Source organism: the organism of the source record quoted next, unplaced genomic scaffold (assembly GCF_019419815.1).
Source record: "Pyrus x bretschneideri cultivar Hongxiangsu unplaced genomic scaffold, Pyrus_bretschneideri_v1 Contig35, whole genome shotgun sequence".
Classification (NCBI taxonomy): Eukaryota; Viridiplantae; Streptophyta; class Magnoliopsida; order Rosales; family Rosaceae; genus Pyrus; species Pyrus x bretschneideri.
Window position 1 is genome coordinate 1,576,184 of NW_025999668.1, and position 15,494 is coordinate 1,591,677.

At 36.9% G+C, this 15,494-nt stretch overlaps 1 protein-coding gene across 4 annotated transcripts; it reads left to right on the forward strand.

The window, feature by feature from the left end:
* Positions 1–280: 280 nt before the first annotated feature.
* On the forward strand, positions 281–3,529 carry LOC103942900. Of its 4 annotated transcripts, XM_048591653.1 has the most exons (5): positions 281–567; positions 1,069–1,196; positions 1,464–1,517; positions 1,778–1,800; positions 1,831–3,529. In XM_048591653.1, exons 2-5 carry the CDS (start codon positions 1,084–1,086, stop codon positions 3,234–3,236), a joined length of 1,596 nt encoding a protein of 531 aa, XP_048447610.1. In that variant the 5' UTR covers positions 281–567; positions 1,069–1,083; the 3' UTR covers positions 3,237–3,529. The 4 variants fall into 4 exon arrangements, with proteins under 4 accessions (XP_048447610.1, XP_018501911.2, XP_048447609.1 ...); XM_018646395.2 differs by having other exon boundaries at positions 1,778–3,529; XM_048591652.1 differs by having other exon boundaries at positions 281–533; positions 1,778–3,529.
* The last annotated feature ends 11,965 nt before the right edge of the window (positions 3,530–15,494 follow it).

Below are 15,494 nucleotides of genomic sequence, written 5' to 3' on the forward strand. Positions count from 1 at the left end.
ACAGAGCAACCAATAATGATAAAGACCAGTCCGCAATCATAAAGCTTTCACCTTTCAGATCGTCAACTGAATAAAATTGAACTGAATGCCAAAAGGATGAAGAAAAACAAAGTCGTGACGTGGTATCACTCCGACGGTTGGATACTTCGGATGGCGGTGATTGAAAGTCTGGTCTAGTCAGGTCAATGTAGCCAAAGGCTTGGATCTGGTTGGTAGAACCACACCAGTTTCTTGATTTGACAATAACACGAAGACCACTTGCTAGTCAACTTCATCGTGGTCGGCTGGTAAACTTCACGCTACTTCTGGATAAAGTTGCAGGTTCTTCAATCACAGTAGAACCACACCAGTTTCTTGATTTGCCAATAACACGAAGACCACTTGCTAGTCAACTTCATCGTGGTCGGCTGGTAAACTTCACGCTACTTCTGGATAAACTTGCAGGTTCTTCAATCACAGTAGAACCACACCAGTTTCTTGATTTGACAATAACACGAAGACCACTTGCTAGTCAACTTCATCGTGGTCGGCTGGTAAACTTCACGCTACTTCTGGATAAACTTGCAGGTTCTTCAATCACAGTTTTCATTTTTTGCTAAATTATGTAATAATATATTTCTGTTTGCACATTTTTTTACAGCGTTTAGTGAGAGATCATTGCTTGCAAATTAATATTGATCAGTTTTAAATCATTCATGCAATGATAAACATGGACAGTATATAAATCTGAACTACTGATACATAGTTCAATGGAAACTTGTATTTTTTCCGAGATCTTTAAGGGAGGGAGTTCGACTTGGGTGAAAGATGGCGAGTACATCGTCTACGGCAAGTGGCCTACCCCATGTTCGCGTCTGCGTGGTTTTTCAATGTTAACTAGTTACTAAATTTATAAATAAACAAAAAAATTACAATTAGATTGCGTTTTTATAAACCAAATGTTGTAAGGCATGGTCTGAATTTGTAAGAATCCATGTAAGGATTTTGTTGCGTGGTCAATTAAATTTTGTGTCACTTGTAAAAAGCTATTAATTTTTCTTGAGACATGGGGTTGCTTTTCACTTACAGTTACCCAAGAGAACAATGGTCAGAAAAGGGAAAAAAGCAAGGGAGGAGACTGCGGAGTACAGTAGTCCAAAGCCTAACCCTCCACCACATCCTCCCACTTTCAACACCTCTAAGTCTCTCAATCTCAGGTACCGTACAACCATTTTTCAGGTGTATATATCGTATCTGTCAATACTTTATACAATCCTGGGATTGTTCAAGCAATTTTCGAAGGGTAATGCTACTCTAAATAATAGAGTGTCAGCAAGTGTGTTAGTAGATTTGAGCAGGTACCAAAAATGTATTTAGTGCAACACTCGTGATTTAAAATTTAATAAGGTAATTACCAAGTTTTAATCAATAGTTAGTAGAATGCATGTCATCTACTTACCATAAACTGCTTTTTATCCTGCCAGGCCCAAAATTTTCATCAGGGGTGCAAGCACAAATTATCGACGGAAGAACCTAAGGTTTGCAAGAAATTTTTTTTTTTGATACCGTGACAAATTATTTTAGTGTAAAATGGTTTTCATCTCTTCATCAAATGTTTCCATGCCTACCAATTATAGTATAAAAATATGAATAAAAAAACCAATAGAAAAATATCAAGTATATAAAAAGAATGTAATTATAAATGATTTCTTACAGCGAATGCTGTTGTAGTAGAGTTACCACGGAAATTATTTCCAGAAGTACTAATTGTTGTTACCTTACTGATTGTCATTTTCAGAAGGATAAAGACAACACCACAAATCGGGGAGAAAAATGATTGCGAACAAGATTTCCATGACCACGTACTAGTCTTGGATCAGCCAGACAAGTGGTGTATCTACAGGGTTCCGAGCAAACTTCGCAAAGTAAACGAAGCAGCATACACTCCTCAGTTACTATCAATCGGCCTTTTCCACTATGGCAAGCCGGAACTCAAGGACATGGAGACCCACAAAAATATGTACTACAAGAATTTTTCCGCGCGTTGTTCGAAGAAGGACGTTGCACTAAAAAAATTCGTCAGGGCTCGTCAAGAACACATTCTTCGTTGTTATGCAGGGGCCATTGAACTTGAAGAAGATCCTGTTGACATAATTGTGGTTGATGCCTGCTTCATCATTGAGCTCTTTTTGATGAACTCCTCTGAAACAAAAAATCATGAAAACGATTACATTTTAAGATCACCGTGGCTGAGGAAAGCTGTAGAGCAGGAACTAATATTGTTTGAAAACCAGCTTCCGTATTCTCTTCTTCAAGAGCTATATGACTTTGCGGTGCCAGCCTCCTGTTCCCCTCATTCCAACGAATTACAGCAACAAGAACAGGCTCATAGAAACAGCAGTGCCAATCATGACCAGCAGGACTGCTTGCCATGCTACCCTCTCCGCTCCGGTGATCATTGTATTGATGTTCCAAAAGCCGAACCTGTCCCTGATTGTATAGATGTTCCACAAGCTGAACGTGTCCCTGATCATCCCTTTCTCAAGCTTACCTGCGAGTTCTTCAAAGATTACTGCAAGGGAAAATCCATCAAGAATGGGGTAAAACCGAAACACTTCACTGATTTGGTAAGACATTTTCTCTGTCCCGAAGAAGAAATGACCTTTGTACATAATGCTTCTCCTATAAAAAATATATATGATGTAAGGAAGCTGAGGGCAGCAGGGGTGAAGTTTACGCCACTTCATGAAGACGGATACTTTATCAAAACAGGAGACAAGCCTACTAAATGTAAGTTTAACTTGGCGTGTTTTCGAAATATGAACTTAAAGCTTGCACAATTTTGTGTCAAGGATGAGACAGAGTTCGTTATTCGAAACATCATGGCCTTGGAGCAGTTTTTGTACCCGGACAAGCCTTATATCTGCAATTACTTTTTGCTTATGGATCAAATTGTGGACACTGTAGAAGATGTTGATTTGCTGGTTGAGAACAAAGTTATTGTTAACATGCTGGGCAGCAACGAAGCAGTGACAAAGCTGGTTAATAGACTTTGCGAGCAGATTATGGAGGATAAATCCTGCTATGCTGACGTCTGTAAACAGCTTAACAAGCACTATGAGAATTTCTGGAACCATCATGTGGCGACCCTGAAACGAGTTTACTTCAAGGATCTTTGGACAGGCAGTTCGACTATACTGGGACTTTTCGTCCTGGTTTTCTCCATCATTGGAAGCATAAAGTCGCTCAAATCATAAGCTTTAAGCTCTGTAGTTCTTATTAGACAGAATAAATAAGTTTTAAATAGTGCATGGAGGCGCTTACCATACCTTTTTTGGATTTTCTTTCAAGAAGTTGGGTTCGACGTCTCCCCTTTTTTCTTGTATTTTCCATTTTTTCCTTCAAGATGGGTCAGGGTTATACCTCCCTCTTTTCTTGAATTTTTTGTTTTAATTGTTCTTGAGGAATAAGGTTCATGTCCCATGACTGTGTGTAACTTCTCTTTTCCTAATTCATTTAATATCCCTCGTTTTATCGAGGTTTCTTCAAATTGTGAACAGTATAGAAGATGTCATTAGGCTAATCAAATTACTAAATACTATCCCTAATTTACAAAGGAGAGAGAGATGTTATATTTGTGAAGCAATGTAAATATGACTAACAAATCTCACTACTTGGATCTAGCTTAAGGCTAATTACTGTTGATGTGTAAAATGTGCTGTGATTGTTTTTAATTCAAGTTGTAGGATTTAATGCGAGCCATTGGATCATATCCAATGTGGTCTCTTGGATTAGATTTTATTGAGTCATAGCTCATGACAAATGTAATCATCTCATAGGATGACTCTAAGATAAATCGTACACTCAAAATTAATATACTAACATGGCCCCAGAGCCAGGTTCCTTCGTAATCTGGGTGTGAATCTGTGAGTATTGGTAGCGAAGAAACTCGAAGGAGAATTGAGTTTCGTTGCAATGAAAGAAAATTTTGAAAGCTTTCTGAGTTATTCGATAACAAATCTAACATGGCTGGATCGAGTGGTGCTGATCTTTGAGCACCAGTTTTCAATGGAGAAAACTTTGATTTTTGGCAGATAAGAATGAAGACTATATTTAGATCCCATGAGCTCTCGCTTATGGTTGAGAAGGGTTTCGGTTCTCTAGTGAAGAAGGATGAGGAGCTCATTGCAAACGAGCACGAGCTTCTAAGAGAAAATATTGTCAAGGATGCAAAGGCTCTTGGCATCATTTAAGGGGCTGTATTTGATCAGATCTTCCAAAGAATTACTACACTAGAGATGGTGAAAGAAGCTTGGGATACGTTGAAGTAAGAGTTTGTGGGAGACAAACATGTAAGATCTGTGAAACTTCAAGGTTTAAGGCGTGACCTTGAATATACTCGAATGGCTAAGCATGAATCAGTTTTTGTATATCTTGTTCGAATGCTTGAGTTAGTTATTCAAATGAAAAGCTATGGTGAAGATCTTGGTAATCAAAGAATTGTGCAAAAATTATTGATTAGCTTGCCTAAGTCCTATGATAGTATAATGAAAATACTAAGGATTTAGGGACTATCGATGTTCAAGATGTTGTGGCTACTCTAGAAGGGTATAAGCAAAGAATTGAGAGAACTTTGAGAACAACAGCGACAAGGCATTTGCTAGCCTGAGTATAACTCCTAAGAACAATAATCACAATGCCAATCAAAACTTCAAACCGTTGAATAATTGGAAGATAAAGGGCAAGAAATTGGACAATAACCCTATGTATTAGCAAGGATAAACTATTTATACTTTTGATGGAGCAAAGAACCCTTGCAAATACTATGACAAATTGCATTTTGGGGAATGTTGGATCAAGGGAAAGCTCAAATGTCACAATTGTGAAAAACTTGGTCACATTGCTAGGGATTGTTGTTCCAAGAAGGCTACTCAACATGTGAATTATGCGAACCAGATTAAGGATACTCCTACTATGTTCTATGCATGTACTGTAGCTACTATGAAAGAAGTGTGAAGATGTCTAGTATGTAGACAGTGGTTGTAGCAATCATATGATAGGGGGAGAAGACCTTTTGGTGAATATTGATAGGAGTATCATTGCAAAGGTTGAAATAGGCACAAGACAACTAGTTGATATGGTTGGGAAAGGTCATTTGGTAGTTGAAACCAAGCAAGACAAAAGATACATAAAAGAAGTAATGTTAGTACTTGGTTTGAAAGAAAATTTGTTGAGTGTAGGACAGATGATGGAGCATGGATGCTATCTTGTAATTGGAGGAAATGAAGTTAGTATTTATGATGATTGCTCTTGTTCCAACTTGATAGTCATCTCCCTATGAAAAGAAACACAAGCTTCCCTCTGAAATTACAACTAGGAATTCAAATAGCTATAAGAGCTAGTGTTAGACAAGTTGCTAAGATTTAGCATAGAAGATTGGGGCACTTGAACATGAGTGCTTTAATGCAGCTTTTAGAACGATAAATGGTGATTGGATTGCTTGAGTTGAAAGTGAGTACCACTGTATGTGAGGGATGTGCACTTGGCAAGCACTGTAAGGATTCATTTCCAAAAGAAGCAACTTGGATGGTTGTTTTATCACTTGAGTTGGTTCACATTTACATTTGTGGTCCTATGCAAACATCTACAAAAATTGGCAACAAGTATTTTCTTACTTTTATAGATGATTGTACCAGGATGAGATGAGTACTTCCTAAGAAATAATTCAAAAGCACTTAATGTGTTTAAGAAGTTCAAGGCAACTTTTGAGCTACAAAGTGAGTATAAATTGCAAAAATTAAGAAGTGACAGAGGGGAAGAGTATACTTCTCTTGAGTTCAGTCAATTATGTGAAGATCTTGGTTTTGAAAGGCAACTTACAATGGCCTATTCTCCTCAACAGAATGGAGTTATTGAGAGGAAAAACAGAACCATTGTAGAAATGGGCAAATGAATGATTTTGGAAAAGGGTATTCCACTAGAATTCTAGGCAGAGGCATGTGGTTACATTGCTAAATATATCCTCAATAGGTGTCCTACTAAGGCTTTGAATAAGAAAACTCATTTTGAAGCCTATAGTGGGAGAAAACCTGGATTTAAACACTTAAAGGTGTTTGGATCCTTATGTTATGCTCAAGTTCCAATATAGATAAGGAAACGCTTGATGCAACCAGCTCCAAGTTTGTATTTCTTGGCTATGGAACCTGTGAAAAAGGCTATAGACTCTGCAATCTAGAAAAAAACAAAATAGTCATCTCTAGAGATGTAATCTTCAATGAGAATGCTAGCTAGGATTAGAAATCTGGTACTGAGAAGATCATGACTATTCAATTACAGATGGCACACATGGAGATGAAGGGAGTGCAGTTGAGATTGAAGAGGAAAATGAAGAAATGGTGAATACATAATTGTTGCATGATCATCATGATCAAACAATTACTTCTTTACCAAGTCAAGATGCACAGATGGCATCCACAGTTCCACTTGAGTTTAATCATACTCGCCTCAGCTTTAAAAGTTTGAATGAGATATATGAAAGATGTAATTTTTGTGTGGTTGAACTTGAATGTTTTGAATAGGCATCAAGAGATGAAGTTTGGAGAAACGTTATGTTCACATAAATTGAGAAAATAGAGAAGTGATACATGTGAGTTGGTAAATAGACTATTTGATAAACCTTTCATTGGTGCCAAATAGGTCTATAAGAAAAAACTAAATCTTGATGGCTTTGTGTACACGGACAAAGCAAGATTAGTGGCAAAAAGCTATTCTCAAAAGCCTGGTGTTGATTTTAATGAGACGTAAACTTGGATACCATTAGAACTTTGATTGCTTTGGGAGCTCAAAAGGTATGGAAATTGTTCTAATTGGACGTCAAGTCAGCATTTTTGAATGATACATTACACAAAGAAGTGCATGTTGATCAACCATTAGATTCAAAGTGAAAGAACAAGAAGATAAAGTCTACAGGTTGAAGAAGGCCTTATATGGTTTGAAACAAGCTCCCAAAACTTGGTATGATGAGATAGATACCTATTTTAACAAGTTTGGGCTTGAGAAAAGTCCAAGTGAAGTCATATTATACATCAAGTTCAGTGATGCAGGTATTCTTATTGTATCTCTGTATGTATATAATATTATCTACAAAGGGAGCTCAGATACAATGATTCAAGAGTTCAAAATGGAAATGATGAAATAGTATAAGATGTCAAACTTAGGACCGTTACATCACTTTCTTGGTTTAGGTATAATTCAAACTGAGAAGAGCATATTCATCTGCCAAAAGAAGTATGCGAAGTCATTGCTTGAGAAGTTTGGTCTAAAGGATTGCAAGGTTGTTAGAGCACCATTAATGGTTAATGAGAAGTTGTCTAAGTTTGATGGCAGTGAGAATGTATATGAAAGTTTATGCAGGAAGATTATGGGTAGTTTTTTGTACCCAACTGCTATTAGATCAGATTTGATGTATGAGCTTGCTTACTTGCAAGATTTATGCATGACCTTACCAAAAAAACACATGGGTTCTAAGATATGTGCAAGGGACACTGGATTTTAGAATTGAGTATGTGAAGGGTAAAGTTGTGTTGATAGGATATTGTAATAGTGATTGGACAGGAAGTGAATATGATATGAAGAGCACTTCTGGCTATGCATTCAATTTTGGCTTAGGAATGTTTTCTTGGGCTTCTGTCAAACAAGGCAGTATAGCTTTATCTACTGCAGAAGTTTAATATGTGAGTGTTGCAGAAACCACATCATAAGAAATCTGGTTAAGAATTGTACGTGTTGTTTTGGGAGATGAACAAATGGAAGCTATACCTCTGCTATGTGACAATACATCTGCCATAGCTATGTTCATGAATCTAGTTTTCCACCAGAAAATCAGATATATAAACAGAAGAGACCATTTTATTAGAGATATTATTCAAGATGGTATAATTGAATTGAAATACTGCAAAACAGAAGAATAGTTGGCTAACATTTTTACAAAGGCTTTGTCTAAAGATTGATTTGAGTATTTGAGAGTTGCACTTGGAGTGAAATCAACAAAACATTTAGAATGGAGTATAAATGTGTAAATGTATTTGCTGTGATTGTTTTTAATTCAAGTTATAGGATTTAATGTGAGTCATTAGATCATATCCCATGTGGTCTCTTAGATTGGATTTTATTGAGTCATAGCTCATGACAAATGTAATCATCTCATAGGATAACTTGAGATTGAATGGCTAGGATGATTTGTAATGATGTGATAGAGTGAGAGAGTGAGCTGGCTTCTCCTTTAACGGTAATATATTTTCGTCACAGATTTGATGTGAAAGACAGAATCCAATGAAGATTTCGAGCTCTTATACATTTTCCGCTCTCTGATTTCTTGTACTGCAATTTTCTAGAACTCATACATTCTTTCCATTAAAATCATACACTCATAATTTATATGCTAACAATTACTGTGTGATGGACTTAATGAATCCAAATGTTGTGAAAAATAGGATAAGAAGTGCAACTATAGTTGAACTAGTTGGCCATGGATCCTTGAAATAAAGTTGTGTCATGGTTGCCAGAGTATGGTTCCAAGGATTCTCATAGTGCTCATTAAGTTGTCTACAAATACCAGCATATCCACACGATTGTTCTTCCATAATGTGATCACAAACTCCATTAATTAGGTTCGTCTCAGCTTCATGCTTGCAAACAAGTTGGCAATGATTGTATCCTTAACCAGAAAATCAAGATCTGTCATAATGTCCATAAGTTGATCCATCAGCAAAAAGTAATTATAGATGCAAGTTTTGAATCGATACACAAATTGCTCAAAGGCCATGACACTTCATACAATGCATTTTGTCTCGTACTTCACACAAATTGTGTAATATCTTCAAGTCCATATATCCAAATCCCAAGTGAAGCTTCACCTTACAAGTCTCATCTATTTTTATAACATAGATTGTTTGCTTTGGTGAATCAAATAAAAATGTATGGAGAGGATTTGCCAAATTAAAGGATGGTAGAGAAACTATTAATTAGCTTCACTCCTACTTATGATAATATTGTATTTGTTATTGAGGTTGTAGCAACACTCAAGGTTTTTGAGCAAAAATTGATGAGACATGCTAAAGATGGAGAGGTGAATGAAAGAGTATTTAGTAGGCTAAGTATTCAGCTAAAGGATAGCTCACAAGCTGGTGGTTATAGAGGCAAGAAGCCTTGGAAGAATAAGGAGAAGAAATATTTGTGAAACAAAATGAAAAGCCAAATGTGAATGTGAAGAACAATAGCAATAAAGAAGGCTAAAGATTTGTGGCAATATACATTTTGGTCAATGCTGGTTTAAGGGAAAACCAAAATGTCACAAGTGTGATAAGTTTGGTCACATTGCCAAAACCACGAGTAAAATGGTCCAGGAAGTTCTTATGCCAAAGAAGTTGGAGAAACACTAGTATAATATTTGCTTGCAATTTTGCAACAATCATCAAGAATGAACATCTTAGTACATTGATAGTGGATGTATAAATCACATGACCTCAAATAAGTCAATGTTGATTGATGTAGATAGAAATGTGACCACAAGAATTAAGATAGGAAATTTACAGATAGTACAAGCCACTGCAAAAGGAACTTTGGTGATTGAAACCAAAAATGGTACAAGGCACATAAATAAGTTATGCTTGTTCCTTGTTTAGATGAAAACTTGCAAAGTGTAGACCAAATGCTGCAACATGGATATTCCTTTGTTTGGAGATGATAAGGTAAAGATATTTGAAGATAAAAGTCTTGAAAGTCATTTGTCATAGTGCAAATGACAAAAAACATATGCTTTTCTCATCATGGAGGATATGTTGCCATTTGCATTAAAGGCAACAACTGAAGAAGACTCTTGGGAGTGGCACAAAAGATTTGACTACTTGAATATTCAAAGTTTGCATATGTTAGCTGATAAGGAAATGGTAGTGGTCTTGCCTAAATTGAAGAAAACAAATGCTATATATGAATGTTGTGTTGCATGAAAGAACCACAAAGAGGGATTCAGTAAGGAGTTGTCTTAGAGAACAAGTAAACCACCGGAGTTGATACACTAGTATGTATGTGGTCATAAGCAGGTCACTGCACTTGGAGGAAATAGATAATGTCTGACATTTATTGATAACTGTACCAAAATGTGTTGGCTATATTTCTTGAAGGATAAGTCAGAGGTATTCTATGTATTCAAAAGGTCCAAAGCTATGGTTGAGGATTAGAGTGATTATCAAATTCAGAAATTGAGAAGTGATAGAGGAAGTGAATATACTTCTCTAGAGTTTCAAAGCTTTTGTGATCATCTAGGCCTCGAAAGGCAACTGACAGTGGCTTATTCCCTTCAACAAAATAATGTTGTAGAAAGGAAGAATATGACCATTGTTGAAATAGGTAAAAGCATGTTACATGACGGAGAAACAGTTAACACTGCAGTATATCTTCTAAATAGATGTCCAACAAATGACAAAACTCCATTTGAAGCATTTAGTGGCAGAAAGTCGAGAATAAAGCATCTAAGAGTGTTTGATTGCATTTGTTACAGTCACATTCCTGGACAACTGAGTTAAAAATTAGATGAAGCTTCTATATATGGGACCTTTGTTGGTTATGGGAAGGCTAAGAAGGGTTACAAAGTATATCACTTAGCAACCAAGAATGTGTTTCAGTCTAGAAGTGTTGTATTTGATGAAATAGGTATATGGGACTGGAAAATGTCTATGATATTTCCAGTGAATTTGAATGTAAATGATGGGAATAGAGCAACGAATATTACTCAAGAGTTTTTGATGAAGTACTTCAGCTAGAAGCGAGTGATGTTCATGCACAAGTGTTTGTTGATTCTCAGACGGAATTTGGAGAAGCCAATAGTCCAAGTAGTACTCTTGTGAAGCTAAAAACACTTAGTGATGAATATGCTAGGTGTAATGTCAGTATGACAAAACCTAAGAAATATGAAGAGGCAACAACTGATAATGCATGGATGAATATATAAATTGAAATGGATAGCAAAGAACAACACATGGAAGTTGGTGGATAAGCTTACAGATAAACCTATTGTTGGAAGTGAAATGGGTGTACAAGACCAAACTAAACTTGGATGACACTATACAAAAACACAAATCTAGGCTAGTAGCTAAAGGCTATTCTCAGAAGCATGGAATTGACTTCAATGTAACCTTTGCCCAGTGGCAAGGTTAGATATAATTAAACTCTAATTGCACTTGTAGCATAGACGAGTTTGAAATTATGCCAGTTAGATGTTAAATTAGCGTTTCTGAATGGTGTACCGCAAGAAGAGTTATATGTCGATCAACATGAAGGTTTTGAAGTTGCTGAAGCTGAAGACAAAATTTACAGACTAAAGAAAGATCTCTATGATCTTAAACAAGTATAAAGAGCTTGGTATGAAGAACTTGATACACATCTGCACAAGTCTGATTTCACAAGAAGTCCAAATGCAGCAACACTATACACCAAAACTAAAGGTGAATCTGAGTCAATCATTATTTTGATATGTGTTGATGACATAATATATACTGGCAGTAGTATTGATTTGTTGAATGAGTTCAAAGCTGACATGATGAAAAGATATGAGAGGACTAATTTAGGATTGTTATTCACTTCTTGGGAATAAGAATTGTACAGTTTTTAAATGGTATTTTTATAAACCAGAATAAGTATGCACTAACCTTACTTGAGAAATTTGGATTGAAGGATTGCAAGCCAATGAGTACCCCATTAGATGAATGACAAACTCAGAAAGGATAATGGAAGCGAGCATGTTGATGAAATTGTGTATAGGCAACTTGTTGGAAGTCTATTATACCTTACTGCAGCATGACCATATATCATGTATGCAGCTAGTTTGTTAGCAAGATATATGCACAAACAACCAAGAAACATTTTAGAACTGCAAAAAGAGTGCTCAGATACATTCAAGGTACAATGGACTTTGAATTGAATCCAATTTATTGTGACAACACCTCTACAATTGCAATGACAAGAAATCTTGTATTCCATTAGAGGTCCAAACGCATTGCCAGAAAATATCGTTATATAAGGGAATCACTGCAATCAAATATCACCAATCTTGTTTACTGTAAGTCTGAGGAGCTGGTAGACATACTCACCAAGGCTTTGCCAAATGACAAGTTTTACAAACTCAAATGTGGGACCATAATTTTTAGGGCCGGAGCAAGGCTGATCTGATTACTGTTACATCAGAAGTCCAATCATGGACTCACCGACTCCAAGCAAACCTGGATCAAACATAGTAGTGATGCAACCACCTTAATCCAGGGCAATATGTGGAGTCCCGGAAACATCATTAGAAGAACATGCTTGTTCCTCAAGATACGTGATCTGATCTAGATATGGACACAATCAGATCCTATAAGTTTTGGAGTTCCTATAATCTAGGAATTGACATGCATTGCAAGTAATCATAACTCCTAAAAGGATGCAATATCTACTTCTAGATATCCTCTGGTAATGCATTCATAATACTTGAATTCTCTTGCCCATAACTTGAGTCTAAAATTGTTCACTACCTTGATCATTGAAGAGTATTTGGCAGGCACACCCCTTCTCCCCTCCACCCCCTTCCCGACGGTCCTAGGCTTGCTTACAGTTGCTTATTATTTTGCAAGTAGTCGAGTTCGAGCACTTCTACCACATACGGTGGTGCGCGAATTTGATTCCAATAATTGGTGCTTTCATTGGTTTTTAGATATTTGTTAGTATATAGATATTTATTGAGTGGTTTGCATGAGGCCACACCACCATGTCACTATTCTAAAAATTCCCACCTAGCGTTGCCTAAGCACTAAACGACTGGCCACGACCCCGATTAATTCTTTGGCATTTGAAAATTAAGAAGGCACGCCTAGTCCTACCTAGGCGCCCAGCTAGCCTGCCCAGACTCGTCTAAGTGGCGACTCTCACTTAGACAGAAAATAGATAACTTTTATTTTGTATTTTATTTTTTCAATAAATTGTAAGGCCATCTCCAATCCTTGGATTAAAACCTAACTTTTTTACCCTTAAATAGTTTTCTGCTCCAACCCTTCTGGGTTAAATTTTTAGCCCGAGATTATTAAATAATGAATTTAGGATAATTTTTTTTTTCCTTAATGTAACTTTTACAAATAAATTTTTTTTTGTGGGTTATTATAATTTAATTTTACGAATATTTTAACCTATAAATATTTATATTCCGATAAATATTGAAAAATTACTAAACCAACACCATGAAACTCGTCAAACATTATGAAAGAATATGAAACACAAAAAAGTTTTTTTAAATTATTTTAGCCGTTGGATTTAAATTTGGACCATTAGATTTTTTATTTTTTTATTTTTTTACCGTTCGATCCTGAAACTTCGATCTCTACGATTATATCTTAGTTGTTGGATTAAATGAATTTATAAATATGAAACTAAAAAAATACACAAATATGGTGCCCCAACCCACTTACCCAGGGGGAATTCTAGCCTAAACTTGCCCCAACAATGAGTTTTGGGTTAAAACTTATATTTGACTCAAGGGTTGGAGTAAGTTGGGGTAGGTTTAGAACATAAAATTTGAGTTTTACTCCAAGGATTAGAGTAGGACCCAACATTTTCAATATGTTCTAAATTCTAAAATTTTAATCTATATGTCATTCTATTTTGCAATTTATGTATCCTAATACAATTATATATTTTTTTAAGTATAAGTAAACTGTTATTTATATGTTACATAATAAATTTAATTAAAATAAAATAAAATTAAAAAAAAAATCGCCTTAGGCCTAAGTGTTAAGCTCTTACCCATCGCCCGATTAACGCCTAGCATACTTTAGGACCATGCATCTTGCAAGTCTAGGCTACCCTTAGCCACATACGTGACCTTCTGGTGTAAGGCCCTAGGCCTATATAAAGAGGCTGCCATGTAGAAGAAAGGGGTTGGACCCTCCTATCTCTGGAGGGCTCCCCAGTGTATTCCCTAGTAACACAAATATATACTACATTGGACATGGCTCTGTTTATGGGTGAATTATTATATATTCTTATGTTTATCTTACTATTAATCTTGATTAAATCTTATAAGTTAACCTTACTATTGATGAGCGTTAACGCGCGCTTATTGAGGGTTGACCTCCCAATTTTGAGCATTAACACAGGACCTGTGACATCCCGTCCCGGGATTATTAAACGCACGTGTGAAATTACCTTTTTGCCCTTAGTCGTTTTTTTTGTCACGTTGTGGATTGTTTTGGTGTGGGGTGGCATGTGTTGGACCACACACACACTCCCACAGACAGACACTGTCTCTCTCTCTCCTTCCGTCTTCTCTCTGTCTCTCCCGTGCTCTCTTCCTCCCTTCTCCTTAGAAACAGTACGGACAACCCCAAATCCCCTCAAATCTTAGTAGATCGAGGGAGCCAGGTACACCTTCAAGCTCGTGAAGTTGAGAGGAGTCTAGTGGTACCATTTTCAGGTAAGAAAACTACCATTTTCACGTCGTTTCGAAGTGGTCCGAATTGTGTACTGTTCATGCAAGGTTTGTACTTTAAGTTTTTGGGTTTTCTGAACTTGTAGTTGTGTTGGTGAGGTTCCCAGGAGTGTCGGAGTAGCTCGTTGGACGATTTTGGACGTCGGGAAGGCCTGGTTCGAGGTTGGCCGAACTTGGAGTTTTTGAGCAGGTATAATCTCTTAGTTTTAGCCCTTAAAACTTGTTGGGACATGTTCTTCTAGTCTAGGGCTTTCATTTGGTCCAAAAATCACGAAAAACGATTGAAAAATGAGTGAGAAAACCTGAGTTGCAGGTTTTCCCAGTTTCCGGCGCCGGCGACGTTGCCGGCGATCGAAGGTTGAAGGCGACGGAATATTCCGTCAATTCTGACGGAATATTCCTAACGCCGTTAACGGAACCAGTTAGACTTAACGGAATATTCCGTCAGTTGACGGAATATTCCTGACGGCGTCTGTTGACACCGTCAGTGTGCCTGGCACGTGGCCGCGCGTGGGTGGCGCGTAGGTCCGTGCCTGTTCTGGCGCGTGGGGGCGCGTGCGGGGTCCAAAAATTATTTTAAAAATATGGTTGTGATCCTGAGGTTGTGTAGAGCACGTTGGTATATTCATTTGTCCATTTTGAGCAATGTATGAGAAGTTATTACGAGAAACGGGTTATGTGCTTTAAAGTTAACGTTTTTATAGTTGTTTCGCATCTAGGTGACACGTACCCAGAGGACGAGCGTGCACATGCGAGACAGGGGGGCTACGACCCTTCTACATACCAGTGAGTGGGCTTTTGTTTTCCGTATATACCTATATACATTTATATTCCCAGAAATTGATTTAAAAAGGGTTATATGCCTTATGCCATGTACTTTATTATTTATCGTTTATGCATCGTTGCATGCATTATTTGTGGCATACATATACATATGCATATGTCATATATATTTATGTGTGGGTGCTGTGGAGGCATAGGTAAGTGCCAGGTAAGCGTTAAT